The following is a 21,429-nucleotide window of genomic DNA, read 5'->3' on the forward strand; positions in this document are numbered from 1 at the left end:
GTACCATTTGGACTTTAATCATTGCCTACAACATATCTACACATGCACATGAGTATATTTGATATGCACATAATGACTTAAGTTAGTAAGGAACAATATATAATTACAAGAAAAAAGATGAAAAATAGACAAAAGTATTCAGAATTTTATCACATTTATGCTGGCATCACACTAGGCGTAGGGAAATACGGTCCGTATTTTACATGCGCAATATGCAGAAATGATCCCAAAACAGTGATCCATATGTCATCCATAGGCAGGGTGAGGCTGCGTATTTTGCGCATGTAAACCCCCATATGTAATCCGTATGGCATCCATACGGCGAAATCTCGCCGGCTTGCAAAATGGACATAGAATGGATCCATGGGCTCAAATACTCGTGAAAACATATATACAGTCTATATATATATATATATATATATATATATATATATATATATATATATATATATATATATATATATATATATATATATATATATATATATATATATATATATATATATATATATATATATATATATATATATATATATATATATATATATATATATATTACAGAGCTAGATAGCAGAAAAGCCAGTAATTCAATTGCTGGCTTTTGCCATCTCCTTCCCAAACCCGAGAGGATATGAGACATGGTTTACATACAGTAAATCATTTCATATCCCTTATTTTTTTTTTACATATTCCTCACTAGTAATGTTAGTAGAGTGTGTGCAAAATTTGGGGGCTCTAGCTGTTAAAATAAAGGGTTAAATCATGGAAAAAACTGGCATGCTCTCCCGCGCAATTTTCTCCGCCAGAGTGGGAAAGCCAGTGAGTGAGGGCAGATATTAAATACCTAGAGAGGGACCATGGTTATTGCCCCCCCCCTCGGCTAAAAACATCTGCCCCCAGCCACCCAGAAAAGGCACATCTGTAAAGATGCGCCTATTCTGGCACTTAGCCTCTCTCTTCCCACTCCCCTGTAGCGGTGGAATATGATGTAATAATGGGTTAATGCCAGCTTGTTATTGTAAGGTGACATTAAGCCTGGCTAGTAATGGAGAGGGGTCAATAAAACATCTATCCATTATTAATATCAAACAAAAAAAGGTGTTAAACTGCACCCTTAATCATCCAAGTCTTTCAAGACCAAGAGGCGCACATCAAAACCAGGGAGTCCATCCCAGAGTGTGTTCAATATCCAGATAAATAAAAAAAAACGGCGCCTCAAACTGTAGTGAAGATTAAATCTTACATTTTATTCTGGTTTTTTTTTACATTTTATTCTGCCGTCTGTGTGAACTCGAGCGTGAGAAAATATTCAGAAAAATTTCCACACTACAGTTCATATGAGGTTATGCCAGCATGGGGGTGCAGCACCGCAAGCCTAGGTAGCTACGTTCCCCTGCTTCCCATTCATTCCCCAGTTTTTACAGGCAGGGGCGCCTGCATTAGCAGGCTCCTGCTTGTAAAATTATTTAACCCCTTCAGATGGATTAACAGCATGGGACATGACTAACGACAAAAAGGTATGGGATATTGTTGTTTTTTTATTTTTTATTTTTTATAGAACGAGGGTCATCATTTGGATTGAGAGTATAATAAACTATTACAACACCCTGTGTACTTATTTTAATAAAATACTTTTTTCCTAATGTGTGTGTGGTTTATTAACATTGGATTAACCATTGGATTAATAATGGATAGGTGTCTTATTGACACCTCTCCATTATTAACCAGGCTTAATGTCACCTTACAATAGCAAGGTGGCATTAACCCTTTATTACATATGTGCCTTTTCTGGGGTGGCTGGGAGCAGATGTTTTTAGCCAGATGGACCCAACGCCAATTTTTTCTGCAATTTAACCCTATATTTTAACAGCTAGAGCCCCAAATTTTGCACACACACACTACAAACATTAGTAGTGAGGAATATGTAAAAAAATAAGGGATATGAAATGGTTTACTGTATGTAAACCATGTCTCATATCCTGTTGGGTTTTGGAAGGAGATAGCAGAAAAGCCGATAATTCAATTGCCGGCTTTTGCTATCTAGCACTGTATGAAAATCAAATATGTAGAAGCAAATGAATGAACGATAATTGCTCGTGTTCTTGGCATGACCATAAAAATTGGAGTGTTCTTATCGGCAGTATTACATGAGTGTCCTGTGACTTTTTATAGCAATTGTAAGTCTGAATGAACAATTAAAACTTGATTTCACAAATCCCAATTAAAGATACAGTATTACTAGACAGGGCACTAACCTAGTTACACCTAGTTGAAAAAGCAAACATGAATCGGGCATTACGAACCTTTGCACGGGCACTTTATTATAGGTAAGCACTAGTGATGAGTGAGCACTAAAATGCCCGGGTGCTCGTTGCTCGGGTAGAGCAAATTAGAATACTCGGGTACTTGAACAGAACAACGAGCCCAATGCAAGTCTATGAGAGACGCGAGCATTTTTACCGCAAACCTTTTAAGATCTATAAACGTCGGAAAATGATGGAAACACTGCTCAATTGACACGGGAACATCATGGGGATTGCCCCTGGAAGCATTTCTGACTCCTAGGTCACAGCTGTAAACAATGTTGTCAGAGTTTCACACCACTTTTACAGGTGAACCAAAAAACATTCAAAACAAAAACAAAATGGATTTTGCTGAGAAATATGTTAAGGTACATCCTTTCCAGGGTAATGACTAGTATATAATACAGTATATGTATAATGCAAAATAATTAACCCCAGACCAAAATGTTCCTCCCCCACTTGGGCTATGTTCACATGCAGCGTTTTTGATGCATTTTTCAACTTTAACATTGCATTCAACCAATACAAATGCATTTGCAGCGCCCCAGAGTCCTGGTCATTGCAGTACTGATGCTCCGCTGCTAAGGGGGGCTATGGTACGTCCGATGGCACTGAAGGAGTTCACCTGACCAGGTATCACAGACACCAATACACTTCACAGTCTGGCCTCCAGGGGGAGCTAAGGGTGCTATGTATCAAGCCACTCTTCACAATCTGGTAAAACTGGGGGTTGGATAGGAAGTTAGAGAGAAAGCTGACTGGGTTGGAACCAGGCAACATCCTGTGGCAGAGGGTGTTGCAGGGGAAGATTCAGGGGGGTCCCTGTCAGGGGTGGGATCCTGACAGAGGCCTAGCGAACAGAAAGAACGTTACGGGACCGCACCTGCACTCCGTTGCGGCGGTACCACAAGAAAGGACAAGAAGCGAGGTTTATTGTGCTGAGTGAGAAACGAGATCAACGCAACAAGGAGAAACACCAGTAGCAGTCATGCTGTAAGACGAGGCAACATCCTACTGAGGCGCGCAGCCGTTGGCCGGAACGCCGAGGAAGTATTGAGCTCCAGGCCTTACTTCAAACCTACGGCAGGACAGTCAGTTATAGGCGGGCTGTCTCACTCAAATCACCTAAGAAGACATAGGGGGCAACATTTGGAGAGGGGCGACTCTAGGGTCCCGGAAGACCTCCGAGCCTACCCGTCATACGGGTGCGTCCTAGCCATATCATCTGGGGGACGAAGCAGAACATCATAATCGAGTTGTGAGGGAACTTCAGAAACAGACACAACAGTTGTGGGGACTATCCCGTAAGCACAGCAGGGGAGGACCGCAACACACAAGCGCTAGAAGGTAGGCACAGATTTCCACCTGCAAAGGGAACCCTGGAGGTGCCATCGGACCGGCCGGACTTACGCAGCCCGGTTAACCGTATTCCGGACTGAGGATCCTGAAGCCTTCAGTAAAGAGGTAAAGAGACTGCAACCTGGTGTCCTCGTTATTTACTGCGTCCTGCACCGCACCACCACAACATCATCACCATCCACACCTTTCATTGGACGCCCCTCAGCAGGGTCACGGACCGGGTCTAGCCACTGTGACAACCCCAGAGCAGAGACCCAGAGGCCCGGTACCGGGTACCCCTCGGCCCTGCGGCAGTGGGGGCGCTCCAACTTGGCGTCACGAACAGGATCTACTTATGCCTGAAGAATCAGGTCATGTGTGCCTTGGAACTGTGATTTATTGTACTTGGACTGTGACTTATTGCAAAGACTGTGCATTGCCATTTACCGCCAAAAACCGCCGCCATTACAGCGCTGAGGAGAGCGCAGGAGGAGAAGAGGGGCGTGGAGTAGGCGTGGACCACCTGAAGAGTGCGAAAGACAATGGCCGCCCAGTCTAAATATTTCTGTACCTTGAGGACGTGTCCGTCAGCAGCCGAGATCCGCCTCCTGATTCTCAACGGTGGGCGGAGGCAGAGAAAACGAAACTGCCCATGAAGGAGAGAGCGGAAATAAGACCAGGAGGTGACCCACGTGGAGGACGCCATGACCAGTCGCTCAGACCAGGAATGCGGGGTCGGAGCCGAGGACTCCCCCAGCCACCCGGACGAGCACAGTGGTCAGCTCCCCGCGATTGGGACCGGCCTCCTGCAGATTGAAATGGAAGGCCTGATCGAACAACTCCTCCAGCTGCGGATGGAGGCGCCGGTGGAGGACCTTCCAACTTCTGACCCTGCGTCGCTGCCGGAACACCAGCCGACGTTCCCATCGACCATACCGCCAGCGGAGCCGACAAAGGAGGAGGGGCCTGCACCAACTGGTGAGTCTGCCGACCCTGTCCCGCTGGCTGAAGGTCTGTTGATAGGCCCCGTCGCGGCACCCCCTCTCCCTGGGACCCATAGACTCCAGCGCCTGTTACCATGGGAGGAGGCAACGAGTATGGAACACTTCCTGAAAGCCCCGATTCCACCAACTACCCAGCTGTGTGAGGTCCATGCAGAGCGCACAGTGTGCCGCTGGGTGAACCCAGTATCCAACCTCATGGGGTTCCCCGGGGTGAAGACACAGGAAGGGGAGATGGTGCAGGCCCTGAGCTGGGAGGAATACCAGGCCCAGCTGGAACAGCAGTGGGAGGAGAAGGAAAAGGCGTACCAGGCCGGGTTAGAGGCCCACCACCAAAAAGACTTGGCGGTCAAGGACCAGGCCCGCAAGGACCCCACCGCTCACCAGGCCCCGCGCAGGCAGGGCACCGTCGTCGCCTTCAAGCTCCGCGGAGGCTTGGGCTTTGTAAAAGAGCCGGGCCTGTATGCCGAAGTCTTCATCAAGCGGTGGGATGTGGAGTCTCATCTCAGAGAAGGCCATCCAGACCGGGATCTCTACCCGGGGGACGAAGTCACTTACACCCGGCATTTTGGGGAAAAGGAGTGGTTCGCCCTGAATGTCCATAAGAAGCGAAACCCCATGACACCCCCGACTAAGGTGCCGGTGAAGCTGTCCCCCATAGCGAAGGTGCCCCCTTGTGGTCAGCCCACGATCATCACCAAGACCACCATGGTCACGCCAACATGCACCATTGTCAAAACCACGACCTGCAGCATCGTCACCTCAACCACCGTCATGGCCAAAGAGGCGCCTCCCCAGGTGGTCGGTGTCCCTGCTGCCCCAGAACAGAAGACAGTGGGTACGCAGACCCCCAGATGGGACAACAAACCCCCTTACGCAGTACCGGGTGGCAGGCAATATCCAAAGGGGTTGCCTCCGCCGGTTCTGCCTCCTGAGTGGTTCAAGTAAATGTCCTAATATTTTGAACATGTAAATAGTTAACTGTTCGTCTTTTTTTTTGCCGGTTTGCTGCTACAACCCGATCAGGGTTACTCTTAAAGGGGTCCCTTTGTTTACCCAGGATCCCTTCTGCTTTTGTTTCTCGTCTTATCATTGTTGAAAGAACTGCTGGATCATGAACACTGCATGATTACAAACTCATTGTAAATAGTTTGCACCTTCTTAAAGGTGCCCTCTACTGGTTTTACAAAGAAAAGGACTCTTTGCGAAGAAACTGTTCCTGGAAACAGTACCGGAGTCCTTGCTGCATACGGACTTGCAGCTTGAGAAGTTACACTACCTCATAGAGACTTGGTCCCCTCTTAAAGGGAACGTTCATCAATAGCACTTAAAGAATGATGATGCTTTAAAAGGAAGTACTAATAATGCTTACATATAAAAGTTATATGTAGTGAGCTAGTTAATTGTGAGAAATGTTTAATGGTGTTGCTAGAAGAATGAGGACAGGAAGTGAACCCGTACGGGTTAGTCGGTGAGTCCTCCTAGGAGCCATACAGAGATGGCTCAGTGATCTTGAACTGAGTGAAGGTTGATAAGTTCTATACTGTGTATAGTAGCGGAAAGGCAGTAGGCCCGGGTGGAAAGGGGCGGTCCTGCAACAGAACGAGAGACAGTAGGCCTGGGGCAGATAGACAGGCGGTCCTGCAGATGTAAGGATGGAAAATAAAGAAAAAGTTGATTAGCCTTATAGTGTTTTTATAAGAAGGTCTTTACTGGGTTCAGTGTGTACGTCCTTAAAGGCAACGTTAAATTATTGTTCAAACATTTGCACTTAGTAGAATACCCAGTTGGGTAAGAAAAGTTATTTATAGTATGTTATTTAAAGTATTTAACCATGTTTGTAACGTTCAAGTGTCCTCACCTCCCATAAAGGGAAGCTCTGTTCAAATTTGCTTATTGTTATTACATTTCAAAATTGTATGTCTTTTTGCTGACATGTATTGTTGTTTTCTTCCCAGTCCAGGAGTATTGGATTTAACCGGGGGGGAGTGCAGCGCCCCAGAGTCCTGGACGTTGCAGTACTGATGCTCCGCCACTAAGGGGGGCTATGGTACGTCCGATGGCACTGAAGGAGTTCACCTGACCAGGTATCACAGACACCAATACACCTCACAGTCTGGCCTCCAGGGGGAGCTAAGGGTGCTATGTATTAGGCCACTCCTCACAATCTGGTAAAACTGTGGGCTGGATAGGAAGTCAGAGAGAAAGCTGACTGGGTTGGAACCAGGCAACATCCTGTGGCAGAGGGTGTCACAGGGGAAGATTCAGGGGGGTCCCTGTCAGGGGTGGGATCCTGACAGAGGCCTAGCGAACAGAAAGAACGTTACGGGACCGCGCCTGCACTCCGTTGCGGCGGTACCCCAAGAAAGGACAAGAAGCAAAGTTTATTGTGCTGAGTGAGAAACGAGATCAACGCAACAAGGAGAAACATCAGTAGGAGTCGTGCTGTAAGACGAGGCAACATCCTACTGAGGCGCGCTGCCGGTGGCCGGAACGCCGAGGAAGTATTGAGCTCCAGGCCTTACTTCAAACCTACGGCAGGACAGTCAGTTATAGGCGGGCTGTCTCACTCAAATCACCTAAGAAGACATAGGGGGCAACATTTGGAGAGGGGCGACTCTAGGGTCCTGGAAGACCTCCGAGCCTACCCGTCATACGGGTGCGTCCTAGCCATATCATCTGGGGGACGAAGCAGAACATCATAATCGAGTTGTGAGGGAACTTCAGAAACAGACACAACAGTTGTGGGGACTATCCCGTAAGCACAGCAGGGGAGGACCGCAACACACAAGCGCTAGAAGGTAGGCACAGATTTCCACCTGCAAAGGGAACCCTGGAGGTGCCATCAGACCGGCCGGACTTACGCAGCCCGGTTAACCGTATTCCGGACTGCGGATCCTGAAGCCTTCAGTGCTTTAGCACAGCTCCTGCCTGTAAATTGATTTAACCCCTTCAGATGGATTTACTTCGTGGGACATGACAGTTCATCAGAAGGTATGTATATTGTTGGTTTATTATTTTGCCAAGTGGCTTCAGGTGGATTGAGAGAGCAATAAATTATTAAAACAACCTGTGTGTTTATTTCATTAAAATAATTTTTAATAATGTGTGTGTGTGTGTGTGTGTGTTTTTTAACACTTTCATACAATTGGATTAATAATGGATAGGTGTCATAATTGACGCCTCTCCATTATTAATCTGGCTTAATGTCACCTTACAATAGCAAGGTGACATTAACCCTTCATTACCCCATATCCCACCGCTACATGGGAGTGGGAAGAGAGTGGCCAAGTGCCTTAATAGGCGCATCTTCCAGATGTGCCTTTTCTGGGGTGGCTGGGGGCAGATGTTTGTAGCCAGGGGGGCCAATAACCATGGACCCTCTCTTGGCTATTAGTATCTGCCCTCAGTCACTGGCTTTACCACTCTGGCGGAGAAAATTGCGCGGGAGCCCACGACAATTTTTTCTGCCATTTAACCCTTTATTTTAGCAGCTACAGCACCCAAATTTTGCACATACACACTACTAACATTAGTAGTGTGGAATATGCAAAAAAAAAGGGGATATGAGATGGTTTACTGTATGTAAACCATGTCTCATATCCTGTCGGGTTTGGGAAGGAGAAATGAAAAGCCGGCAATTGAATTACCGGCTTTTCTCTCTAACACCGGTGCGTATTTCTCGCAAGTCACACTGCTGGTCCATGTGGAATCTGTATTTTTCTCGCCCCCATAGACTTTCATTGGCGATTTTTTTGCGCAATACGGTGACAAACGCAGCATGCTGCGATTTTCTACGGCCGTACAAGACCGTATATTACGGATGCGTAATATACGGCAGATAGGAGCTGGGCCATAGAGATTCATTGGGCCGTGTGTAATGCGAATTTTACGGACGTAGTTTATGCGCTCATACGTCCGTAAAACTCGCTAGTGTGAGGCCGGCCTAAGGGCTATGTGGCTGCAGAAGGAAGAAAAATGGGGGTAAGAGCAGGATAATTATTCTGCAAACAAATGTGGATAGGAGAATGTCTTAAATGGATTACTTCATCATAGTAATCATGGTAAAATAGATAGTTTAATAAACAACATACAAATTCTAACAGTGCCCCCATAGAGACTGAGGCTTGCTACCACCAATCTATTCATAAAATTCACCCATAGAGCATGGGGGAGAATATCCCCACAAAAGCAGCTTAAAAACTTCAGCTTACCTCCAGACCATTGGGCACATTACCCTCACAGAAGGTAATTCAAATTTCACCCACTGACCATGGTGTACATTACCCGCACAGAAGAAGTTTAAAAATTTCAGTCTCAGACATTGGGAATAAAACCCGAATAAGATTACACTAAATTTCACCCACAGAGCATGTTTTCACATTTCTCTGACAAAGCTGATTGCAATTTTCAGTACGACAAGAGCTCAAAAATAGTGGCTCCAGTAGTACATGTTACAAATGCAGCTGATGAAAAGCTGGTAGTATGATATTAAATTGAGCTGGCAGTCTGCAGCAAAGATTGCTACCAGCAGTCAAGTTAAAAATTTCACACACATACCATGTTTCGACATTTACCCCACAGAAGATGATAATAAATTTCACCCACATAGCATGTAATAACAATTCCTGCAAAGCTCCAAAATTTCACCTCTAGTAGTGTATAAGTAGTCGCAGATAAAAAGCTCGTAGTTTGATTCTGGATACAGCTGGCAGTCAACCGCGAGACTTGCTACTGCCAGTCCAAGCCCCTTTGCTTTGGGACGATTCCACAATGCTCTTGCCTTAGTTTCCGGGGGGACTAAAGTGTTTTCCTTGAAAACAAATTGTGTTCAAAGAAGGCAACCACGGCTGAAAACTTCAGCTAAGGATAATGGAATTGTTCTCCTTTCTATTTTCTTATTTGTTCGAACTACGGCCATGATTAAGAGGGGACCTGGTGGAACACAAAGTGAAGGAACTGGACGCACTCTCAGATATCCAATCTGAACCGCCCACTGGTGGGGTTGCAGAGTACACATGGGTAATGGAGAATTAGAGTACTATTCCGAAGAGAAAGCCTGATAAACATGTACCACATCTAAGGAAGGCAGCAGTCAAGCAAACTAACCTTAATTTTGAACTGAGCCCATAACACTGCTAGGACAGCAATGGATCACCAAAATAGGCACTTTGAATAAAGTGGCAGTGTACACGCTCAACTACCATTTTATTCATTCACTATGGAGCTGTCGTAGAAAGCCAAATACAGATTTTCGGCAGTTCCATAGTGAATAAATGGGAACTGCACACTGTCACTTTATCCTAATGGGGATGATACTGTGATCGTTAGATGTGCAAGCATTCAGACCATGACCAATACCCAATAAAGTGCGTGGCTTAGTCAAATAGGTTTCGCTATAAATTATTACATAGTTGGTTTCTGAATATCTCTGCTCTACAACAACATCCTGTTTAGAGATCCTATTTTACTACATATATTATTTTTCAAAGCTATACATACCAAGCTTGTACCACATATCACGTATTGCAAAGCCTATCAAGCATCTCATGTCTTCATACCTGGAGGGAAAGCACACATATCACTACCTATTAAAGAGCATACTTTAAATACGATTATTAGTTTCCAACCGATATGCCTTCATTCAGACATCATTTTTTCTTGAGTAAGTGCTATCTGTATTTTTCACAGATAGCACTCGTTAACTATGATAGTCTGTGGGGTTGCTCACTTGTTTGAAATTTTTCTCAGATTAACTGGTCTGCACAAAATCATGGAAACTTGCCTGATATTGATCAGAGTGTTGGGCAAACTTGCCAATGCAAATCTATGGATCCCTGAAAAAACTGGAAAGCCCTTGGATTCCATCTGCAAGCTGTCCATTTTTTATGTACTATTTGATAGGAGAAGCTTAAGAAACCCCCATAAGTTTTTTTCGCATCTGATGAAATTCTAACCAAATTCTGATAGTAAAACTTGACATGCTGACAAACTCTGATGACAGTTTGATCAAAAACACTGAAGAAATTCGGATCCATTTTTGTATACACAAAAAGCCTTAATGTCTGAAAGAGTCCTTAAATTTTAATAAATATAAATTTGACCTTCAAAATCTACCTATTAATTACAATAAGGGAAATCCACAAATAATCTAATTGATTAATAATGAAAATAGAATTCCCCCATACTTGCCAGTGGTTAGAATGGCATGCAATTAAAAAAAATTCTCCCAGTGCACACATGTACATTAATGTCCTGTTTTTCTTCACTAAAAAGATAACTTTTAAACCTTTTATGGGTTCTTGAATGTGACTGCAAATTTTTTTTTTTACATAATTTAACCTCTGTGCAACCTTGGTTTTTTTTATTTTGAGTTTCCATTTCTTGTTCCCCTTCTTCCCAGAGCCATAACTTTTTGATTTTTCCATCAATATCGCCATGTGAGAGCTTGTATTTGCAGGATGAGTTGTACTTTTGAATGACACCATTGGTTTCGCGATATATGTACCTACAAATATCCAGAAGCACATGCCAAGTATTTTATAAGAAAGAACAAAAATTTTTATTGAACAATTAGTTACATAAAAATAAAACACCAATGGGAAACACGAATTGCAAAACAGATCTGCAAATATGTATACCTAAAGTATGTTGGAGATCACCTTAAAAAATATGAAAAAAGTACAGAGGTGATGAAAAAATATGAGCAAAAAAAGAGGTACACTGACAAGGAATATGTCCAAAATATATGTACTTCCCTAGTATAACTTTAACCCTTTTTCCTTCGAAAAAGAGACGTTTTTGTTTTTTTTTCCAAAAACTTATCTGCACGGTTGGTGCTTATGAGAGTCAATGTATGTTAAACCCCTATTAAAGAAAGGTGCAATATTTCAATAGTAGTAGTACAAATATAATTAAGACAAAAAGAGAAATGATCCAGCTGGAGGTGGAGGCAGTTCAGACTTTGTGAGACTAAATTAGACAACTAAAGCAATAAATAGTTCTTCAAAAAGAAAAATCTTTTCATGATCATGAGTAAGACTTCATAGTTGAAACGCGTTGATCCTCCTCACTGGTGTGCCAGGTGTTTGCTATGTAAAGATTTTTCTTTTTGAAGAACGATTTATTGCTTTAGTTGTCTAATAAAGTCTCACAAAGTCTGAACTGCCTCCACCTCCAGCTGGATCATTTCTCTTTTTGTCTTCATTTGCTGTGGGCGCTCACCCCGAACCGTGCTGGGCGTTGGCAGGTCTGGGGATTTCGTCTAAGACCGGTAAGCTGACTATATTCCTTTTTTCTTTTGTTATACAAATATAATTAGACCAATTCATCACCAAGAATAAAACAATAGGTATTGCTCATGTAATAAATATATGGAGCAGTCTGATCCTCACTAAAGGTAATGCACACTGATCATTGTACCTCAAAGATGCAGATTACACTGGGAATACAATTTACAATGCTCAAGGATTCCAAATGAAGTTAGTGGCAACAACTAGTATCAGGGATTAATCCCATACCATCAGAGATATGCATAGTACTGAAGTGCATTGTGCTGCTAGAAATGTCGTCTGTTTAAGTAAATAGTGAGGGAAAATAGGGAGCTCTTAGGGTACCATCTCACAGTGGCACTTTTGTCGCTACGACGGTATGATCCGTGACGTTCCAGCGATATCCATACGATATCGCTGTGTCTGACACGCAGCAGCGATCAGGGACCCTGCTGAGAATCATACGTCGTAGCAGATCGTTTGGAACTTTCTTTCGTCGCTGGATCTCCCACTGTCATCATTGGATCGGTGTGTGTGACACCGATCCAACGATGCGTTCAATTGTAACCAGGGTAAACATCGGGTTACTAAGCGCAGGGCCGCGCTTAGTAACCCGATGTTTACCCTGGTTACCGTCGTAAATGTAAAAAAACCCAAACACTACATACTTACATTCCGGTGTCCGTCAGGTCCCTTGCCGTCTGCTTCCCGCACTGACTGACTCCCGGCCGTAAAGTGAAAGCAGAGCACAGCTCTGAAAAGGGTTAAACTTATACTAGGGAAGTACATATATTTTGGACATATTCCTTGTCAGTGTACCCTTTTTTTGCTCATATTTTTTCATCACCTCTGCACTTCTTTCATATAGAAGACATTACTTATTTTTAAGGTGATATCCAATATACTTTAGGTTTACATGTCCCTGTATTTACAGATCTATTTTGCAACTTGTGTTTCCCATTGGTGTTTTAATTTTATGTAACTAATTGTTCAATAAAGATTTTTGTACTTTCCTATAGAATACTTGGCATGTGATTCTGGGTATTTGTAGGTGCATAGTTAATTGTGGAAGTGTCATCAATAGCTTGGCCATGTTTTCATTTGGTTTTGCGATATAGTTTACTGAAAAATGGGAATAAAATTCAAGGTGCCGTGAAATTGCAAAAAAAAGTGCAATTTCACAAAAGCTTTTTGCTTGGCTTTTTTACAATGTTTACTAAATGTCAAAACTGACCTGTCATTATGATTCTCCAGGTTATTATGAGTTTGTAGATACCAAACATGTATAGGTTATTTTTTATTTAAGTTGTGAAAAAAAAATTCAAACTTTCTTGGAAAATAACCTTTTTATTTTTCATTTTTAGTGTCTCAATTTTTCATAATCTGGGGTTTGGGGAGAGCCTTTTTTTGCATGCCAAGCTGATGAATTATTGATACCATTTTGTTGTAGATATGATCTTTTATTGCCGTTATTGCACTTTAATGCAATACTGCAGTGACCAAAAAACGTAATTCTGGAGTTTTGATTTTTTTTCTCATTACACCATTTACCGATAAGAAATTCTTCAATATATTGATAGATTGTGCAATTCTGAACATGGCAATATCAATTATGTGTATTTTTTTATTCTTTTATTTGATGTGAGTATTCATCAGCTGGCGCCTGCGCTCTAAATAAATAATTTAAAAAAATGCAGGTTTCCCCCTTTATTTTTGATAACCAGCCAGGAAAAAACTGTAACCCTCAGCTGTCAGTGTTGGCAAGGCTAGTTACCAACAATAGAGGGGTCCCCACGCTGTTTTTTAAATTATGTAAATAAATAATTTAAAAAACGGTGTAGGGTCATCCACATTTTTGACAACCAGCCTTCTGAAAGCAGACAGATGGGGGCTGGTATTCTCAGGCTGGTAACGAATCATGGTAATGCCCCCGTCAGCATCTCCATTACTAAGCTGTGGGCTTGATGTCACCGGACAATACAAATGTGACATCAACCTCACAAAAATTACCCCACTTGCCACCGCTACAAGGCAAGTGGGAAGAGCTGGGTAAAGCACCAGAATTAGCTCATCTAATAGATGTGCCTTTTCTGGGCAACTGCGGGCTGATATTTATCTGTTGGTGTCAGTTTTGCCTGGCTGATTATTACAAATACAGGAGAAACCAAGCATTTTGTTTTTATTTATTTAGAGTTCAGGGGCAGGTTGATGAATGCTCCCATCAGCAGCCGACAACTCACTGTTATTAGCGGCAGCAGGCATAGACTGATGGGAGTAGTAGTCAACACCAGTGACTGGAGGTAAACTTTATACTTCCGATCACAGCTGCAGGCTCACACTGTCATTTGACAGCATGGGAAACGCAGCTATCTGACAGGCGGTAATGATTTTACCACTGATCATATGCAGTGTTTGCTGCACTATCATGCACATGACAGCATGGCAAACACTGGATGGTCGGGCCTTCCATTCAAGTGAATGGGGTTTGGGTACTGTTCTGGTACCAAAACTTTTTTGAAGTGTTCGCTGAACTTGAACATCCATGGGTCTGCCCATCTCTACATAAAATTAATTCTAGTGATGTCACTGCGGGGGGAGGGTGTAAATGTCTTAAGGGAGAAAGCTACATACAAGGGACTTGTTATGATTAAGACTGATCAAGTCGAAATGCATCAGCCCCAGAACACTGTCCTGTTTGTGACCCGATTTTAATAAAAATGTAATAAATCCAATATAACAAAAAACCCAGCATCTCTTATAAAATCTTCACAGTTTAATTTGCAGTGGCCGAGGAGCTTGCTGGATCTCTGAAACCTATGCGATGGTGTATGCCCACAACGGTGAGGTCATTTTGTTTTCTGATTGAACCACCATGCTGTCCCACTCTCAGGGAGATCTATGTACAGCCCAGAGAGCTTCATAACTTATTTACATATTAGGAAAGAATATGGATGTCTCTGGAAAAAACACCGGATTACAGAAACCAAGGTGTAATTTTATTCAACCTTATATTACCTAAATGCCCATATAGACGGCTGATCCGTACAGTCATTACTTTAAAGAGAACAATAAATATTTAAATTTGTTTAGGTTTAGGTACTCTTTAAGTGAGAAAATCATTACTTACTTGTACAAAATCCCATTGCGCTTGTCATGAGAGAAATTCTCTAGCTGTAGAGAGTCCTGAGTAATAAAAGCTACTGCCAGGTGAAAATAATTGTTCCACAGCTGAAAATTATAATAGATAAAACAGAATGTCAGTCAAGAAATAAATATTTCTTCTTAACTCCTCCCCGCCGAGGCCAATTTCCTTTCCTTCAAGAGCTGTAACTTTTTTATTTTTCCGCTCACATACCCATTTGAGGGCTTGTTTTGTGAGGGAAAAATTGTATTTTTGAATAACACTATTCATCATTTGATGCACTTGAAAATACGAACAAAATTTGAAGCGTGGCAAAATTGAACAAAAAGTGCTATTTTGCTTTTTTTTTTTTTTTAAATTTTACCATGTTCACTATGTGAATTGGCTTGGCAATATGATTCTCCAGATCAGTACAATAACAAAGACAATAAAACATTTTAGTTTATTTTTCCATTTAAGTAGTGGAATATAATGTTTAATCCCTTTACCCCAAGGGTGGTTTGCACGGTAATGACCGGGCCAATTTTTACAATTCGGACCACTGTCCCTTTATGAGGTTATAACTTTGGTATGCTTCAACTGATCCTGATGGTTCTAACAATGTTTTCTCATAACATATTTTACTTCATGACACTGGTAAAATTTCTTTGATATTACCTGCATTTATTTGTGAAAAAAATGGAAATTTGGCAAAAATTTTGAAAATTTTGCAATTTTCCAAATTTGAGTTTTTATGCCCTTAAATCACAGAGATATGTCACACAAAATACTTAATAAGTAAAATTTCCCTTATGTCTACTTCACATCAGCACAATTTTGGAACCAACATTTTGTTAGGGAGTTATAAGGGTTAAAATTTGTCCAGCAATTTCTCATTTTTACAACACCATTTTTTTTAGGGACCACATCACATTTGAAGTCACTTTGAGGGGTCTATATGATAGAAAATACCCAAGTGTGACACCATACTAAAAACTGCACCCCTCAAGGTGCTCAAAACGACATTTAAGAAGTTTATTAACCTTTCAGGTGTTTCACAGGAATTTTTTGAATGTTTAAAAAACAATGAACATTTACCTTTTTTTCACAAAAAATTTACTTCAGCTCCAATTTGTTTTATTTTAGCAAGGGTAACAGGACAAATTGTACAACAACTTTTGGGGTCCAATTTCTCCTGAGTACGCTTATACCCGATATGTGGCGGTAAACCACTGTTTTGGGGCATGGCAGAGCTCGGAAGGGAAGGAGCGCCGTTTGACTTTTCAATGCATAATTGACTGGAATTGAGATAGGAGGCCATGTCGCGTTTGGAGAGCCCCTGATGTGCTTAATCAGTGGAAACACGCCAATTCTAACTGGAACTCTAATTCAAACACACCCCTAACCCTAATCCCAACCCTAACCATAACCCTAACCTTAACCACACCCCTATCCCAAACACCCTCCTCTAACCCTAATCCCAACCATAACCCTAACCCCAACACACCCCTAACCCTAATCCCAACCCTAACCACACCCCTATCTCCAACACACCCTTAACCCTAATCCCAACCATAACCCTAACCACACCCCTTACCCTGACACACCCCTAACCCTAACTTTGGCTGCAACCCTAACTTTAGCCCCAAACCTAACCCTAATTGTAGCCCCAACCCTAACTCTAATGGGAAAATGGAAATACATACTTTTTTTATTATTATTTTTCCCTAACTAAGGGGGTGATGAAGATGGGTTTGATTTACTATTTATAGTGTTTTTTTTAGCTGATTTTTATGATTGGCAGCTGTTAAAATGTGGAGACGCAAAAACTATTTTTTGTAATAAAAACTTCTTTTAGTTTTTAAGAGCTATAATTTTCCATATTTTGGTCCACAGAGTCATGTGAGGTCTTGTTTTTTGCGGGACAAGTTGATGTTTTTATTGGTACCATTTTCGGGCACGTGACATTTTTTGATAGCTTTTATTCCGATTTTTGTGAGGCGGAATGACCAAAAACCAGCTATTCTTAAATTTAATTTTTTTGGGGGGCGTTTATACCATTACACATTTGATAAAATTGATAAAGCAGTTTTATTCTTCGGGTCAGTACGATTACAGCGATACCTCATTTGTATCTTTTTTTATGTTTGGGTGCTTTTATACGATAAAAACTATTTTATATAAAAAATTATTTTTGCATCGCTTTATTCTGAGGACTAAATTTTTTTATTTTTTCACTGATGACGCTGTGTGGCAGCTCGATTTTTGCGGGACAAGATGACGTTTTCAGCGGCACCATGGTTTTTATATCCATCTTTTTGATCGAGTGTTATTCCACTTTTTGTTCGGAAGTATGATAAAGCGTTGTTTTTTGTCTCTTTTCTTTTTTACGGTGTTCACTGAAAGGGTTAACTAGTGGGACTATTTTATAGGTCGGGTTGCGGCAATACTAAATATGTGTACTTTTGTTTTTTTATTATTTAGATAAAGAAACGTATTTATTGGAACAATATTTGTTTTCTTAATTTAGGCTTTTTTTTTAAACATGTTATGTTAGTGCTTTGCACTGACAGGCAGTGCAGGAGGCTTGCTAGTGCCTGCTCTGAGCAGGCGCTTGCAAGCCACCTCCCTGCAGGACCCAGAAGGAGCCCCACGGCCATTTTGGATCCGGGGCCTGCAGGGAGGAGGAGGTGGGAGACCCTCTGAACAACGCGATTAGATTGCATTGTTCCGAGGGTCTCAGGGAAGCACGCAGGGAGCCCCCCCTCCCTGCACAATGCTTCCCTATGCCACCGGAACGATGCGATCATGTTTGATCGCAGTGTTCTGGGGGTTAATGTGTCAGGAGCGGTCCGTGACCACTCCTGGCACATAGTGCCAGATGTCAGCTGTGATAGTCAGCTGACACCCAGCCGCGCTCCACCCGTGAGCGCTGCTGATTGATGACGACATACTATCCCATCGGTGGTCAAACGGGCCCATACCACCTCGACAGGACAGTACATCAGATGTCAGAAAGGGGTTAAATTTGCCCCCCCCCACAATTTTTTTTCTTGTGTCATTATTTTCCCACATTCATAATGTTTTCAATTTTTTGGTTGATCGGGCTGTGTGAAGGCTTATTTTTGTGCCCTGATATTATGTTTTTATTTATGCTATTTTTAGGGTAGATACAATGCTTTGATCGCCTCATTTCATTTTATTACAGTTTAGCGGAGGTTGAAAAACAAAAAAAACTAAATGCTAGAATTACTATCATTACGCAGTTTTTCTGATTAGGTTAATTAATTTATATTTTGATAGATTGGACTTTTACAGACTTAATGATTCCACATCCATATTTTTATTTATTTATTTATTTATTTTTTAAAAGAGCAAAAGTGGGGTGATTTGAACTTTTATTTTTTTTTATATACTATTAAAAACTTTTTTTTTTACTGTATCTGTTAGTAACCTTATGAAATTTGAACCGGCAATTATCTGATCGCTTGTGTTACGTACAGCAATATCACACTACTGTTGTATATGCAAAAATCATAACTATCATGGGGATTTTCAGCAAACCCCAATGTCAACTCATAATTTCCCTGCAATCGCATTATGGGGGCACCAATTAGCGTGTGACATGACAATCCTCTCCCCCACTGGCACAATGGAAATGCTGTGGTCAGAGATTGCAGCTGTATTAACTGTACATTTATTTGGAGATTTCTGGCATAAAATTCTTTACCTTTTCAATGGAGTTTGTCATACTTTTTAAAAATTTTCAGATAATATAGTATATTTTGTAATGTGGCACCAATCAAATTCTCTTAATGCTGGATTTTAGAAATGCTTCTGTAATTTTAAATTTGATTAAAGAAAGTTTTAATAAAAATTTTCTGATTCAATATACTTTAGATGAGAAAAAGTGAAAGCCTTTCTGTAATCAAACTATGACTTCTTATGCATTAACTGCATAATATAAGGACAGTTTTGCTGCCTTGTGGTGTATTCACAGTGCTCCACCAGTCCGTCTTAGCCACAAAAGTCTAGACTAGACAGAAATGAAAATTTGGGAGGGGCATTCTTTGCTGAGTTTTGCTCCGAATTCTTAAAGGGACTTGGAGCGCCCCCACTGCCGCAGGGCCGAGGGGTACCCGTACAGGGCCTCTGGGTCTCTGCTCTGGGGTTGTCACGGTGGCTAGTCCCGGTCCGTGACCCTGCTGAGGGGCGTCCAATGAAAGGTGTGGATGGTGATGATGTTGTGGTGGTGCGGTGCAGGACGCAGTAAATAACGAGGACACCAGGTTGCAGTCACTTTACCTCTTTACTGAAGGCTTCAGGATCCTCAGTCCAGAATACGGTTAACCAGGCTGCGTAAGTCCGGCCGGTCCAATGGCACCTCCAGGGTTCCCTTTGCAGGTGGAAATCTGTGCCTACCTTCTAGCGCTTGTGTGTTGCGGTCCTCCCCTGCTGTGCTTACGGGATAGTCCCCACAACTGTAGTGTCTGTTTCTGAAGTTCCCTCACAACTCGATGATGTTCTGCTTCGTCCCCCAGATGATATGGCTATGACGCACCCATATGACGGGTAGGCTCGGAGGTCTTCCGGGACCCTAGAGTCGCCCCTCTCCAAATGTTGCCCCCTATGTCTTCTTAGGTGATTTGAGTGAGACAGCCCGCCTATAACTGACTGTCCTGCCGTAGGTGTGAAGTAAGGCCTGGAGCTCAATACTTCCTCGGTGTTCCGGCCACCGGCTGCGCGCCTCAGTAGGATGTTGCCTCGTCTTACAGCACGACTCCTACTGATGTTTCTCCTTGTTAAGTTGATCTCGTTTCTCACTCAGCACAATAAACCTCGCTTCTTGTCCTTTCTTGGGGTACCGCCGCAACGGAGTGCAGGTGCGGTCCTGTAACGTTTTTTCTGTTCGCTAGGCCTCTGTCAGGATCCCACCCCTGACAGGGACCCCCCTGAATCTTCCCCTGCGACACCCTCTGCCACAGGATGTTGCCTGGTTCCAACCCAGTCAGCTTTCTCTCTAACTTCCTATCCAACCCCCAGTTTTACCAGATTGTGAGGAGTGGCCTAATACATAGCACCCTTAGCTCCCCCTGGAGGCCAGACTGTGAAGTGTATTGGTGTCTGTGATACCTGGTCAGGTGAACTCCTTCAGTGCCATCGGACGTACCATAGCCCCCCTTAGCGGCGGAGCATCAGTACTGCAATGACCAGGACTCTGGGGCGCTGCAGACTCTGTCACCTGAATTTGGAGGGAACAATTTTCAGCCATAGGGGCTGGGTTTTCGGGTGTTTGATTCACCCTTTCCTTACCCGCTGGCTGCATGCTGGCTGCAATATTGGATTGAAGTTCATTCTCTGTCCTCCGTAGTACATGCCTGCACAAGGCAATCTTGCCTTACGCAGGCGTGTACTATGGAGGACAGAGAATGAACTTCAATCCAATATTGCAGCCAGCATGCAGCCAGCGGGGAAGGAAAGGGTGAATCAAACACCCGAAAACCCCGCCCCGATAGGCTCAAAATTGTTCCCTCCAAATTCAGGTGACAGAGTCCCTTTAACATTGGTGCATGTGCAGGGTCAGCTTCAAGTTTTCGTGGGCCCCCAAGCGAAAGAGTCTCAGTGGGCCCTTTTAACACATACCACGATTCACGATGCACAGATAAGAAATATAGATGTTGTACAATGCCAAAGATTTCACTCACTTCTTACATTACATGAGTGATATCTATTGCAAACTCTTCAATACCATACATATAGTATAATGCACAGCCCATAGTTCTCCAAAAAATATAATGCACTCACCATAGTCCTCCATCTCTTCTTACATACTGTATAATGCACCTTCAGATAAAATGCACTAACCATACTCCTCTATATTAGTTTAATACACAGCCCATATCATTCATATGATATAACACACAGCCCAGATTCCTCCATATTGTATAATGTACCTCAATGTATAATGCACAGCCCATAGTGATCCACGTAGTATAATGTGCAGCTATAACACCCCAGGGCCCTGGTTGTTACAGAGGCATTGCTTTCCTCACAGGGAGAGTGATGTCTATCTTCTATCAGGTAAACACAAACATGCAACATGTTCACACTCCAGGCCAAAAGGGGGAGCTCTAAACCAAGTTTAATGGGAGCTTCCTGAGGTGTATATTCTGGTCTGGAGGGTAGGTCAGTCAGTGTGTCAGGAGGACAGAGAAGTGGGCAGTCAGACAGTGAGGGTCGGAAGGACTGAAGGGGCCGTGCAGCTAGAGTTGCTGCAGCTCCTAGGGAAAGAGAATACAGAAGGAAAGAACAGATTGTAGAGAGCGTGCAGGAGAGTGAAGCACAGGAGAGTGACAACTGGGGAGGATAGCTGTGACTAGGCTACCTCCCTGCAG

General features: G+C 42.8%; 1 protein-coding gene across 1 annotated transcript in view; it reads right to left on the minus strand.

Moving 5' to 3' along the window:
- Positions 1 to 21,429, minus strand: part of DOCK2 (dedicator of cytokinesis 2) — a 1,347,187-nt gene that overhangs the window by 530,363 nt on the left and 795,395 nt on the right. The window contains exons 31-32 of the mRNA XM_077266018.1: positions 15,041 to 15,141; positions 10,145 to 10,203 (exon numbers count right to left, since the gene is read on the minus strand). Coding sequence (XP_077122133.1) covers positions 10,145 to 10,203; positions 15,041 to 15,141 — 160 coding nt within the window. The remainder of the gene's footprint in view (positions 1 to 10,144; positions 10,204 to 15,040; positions 15,142 to 21,429) is intronic.

The sequence above is a fragment of the Ranitomeya variabilis genome, chromosome 5 (assembly GCF_051348905.1).
Source record: "Ranitomeya variabilis isolate aRanVar5 chromosome 5, aRanVar5.hap1, whole genome shotgun sequence".
Taxonomy (NCBI): domain Eukaryota; kingdom Metazoa; phylum Chordata; class Amphibia; order Anura; family Dendrobatidae; genus Ranitomeya; species Ranitomeya variabilis.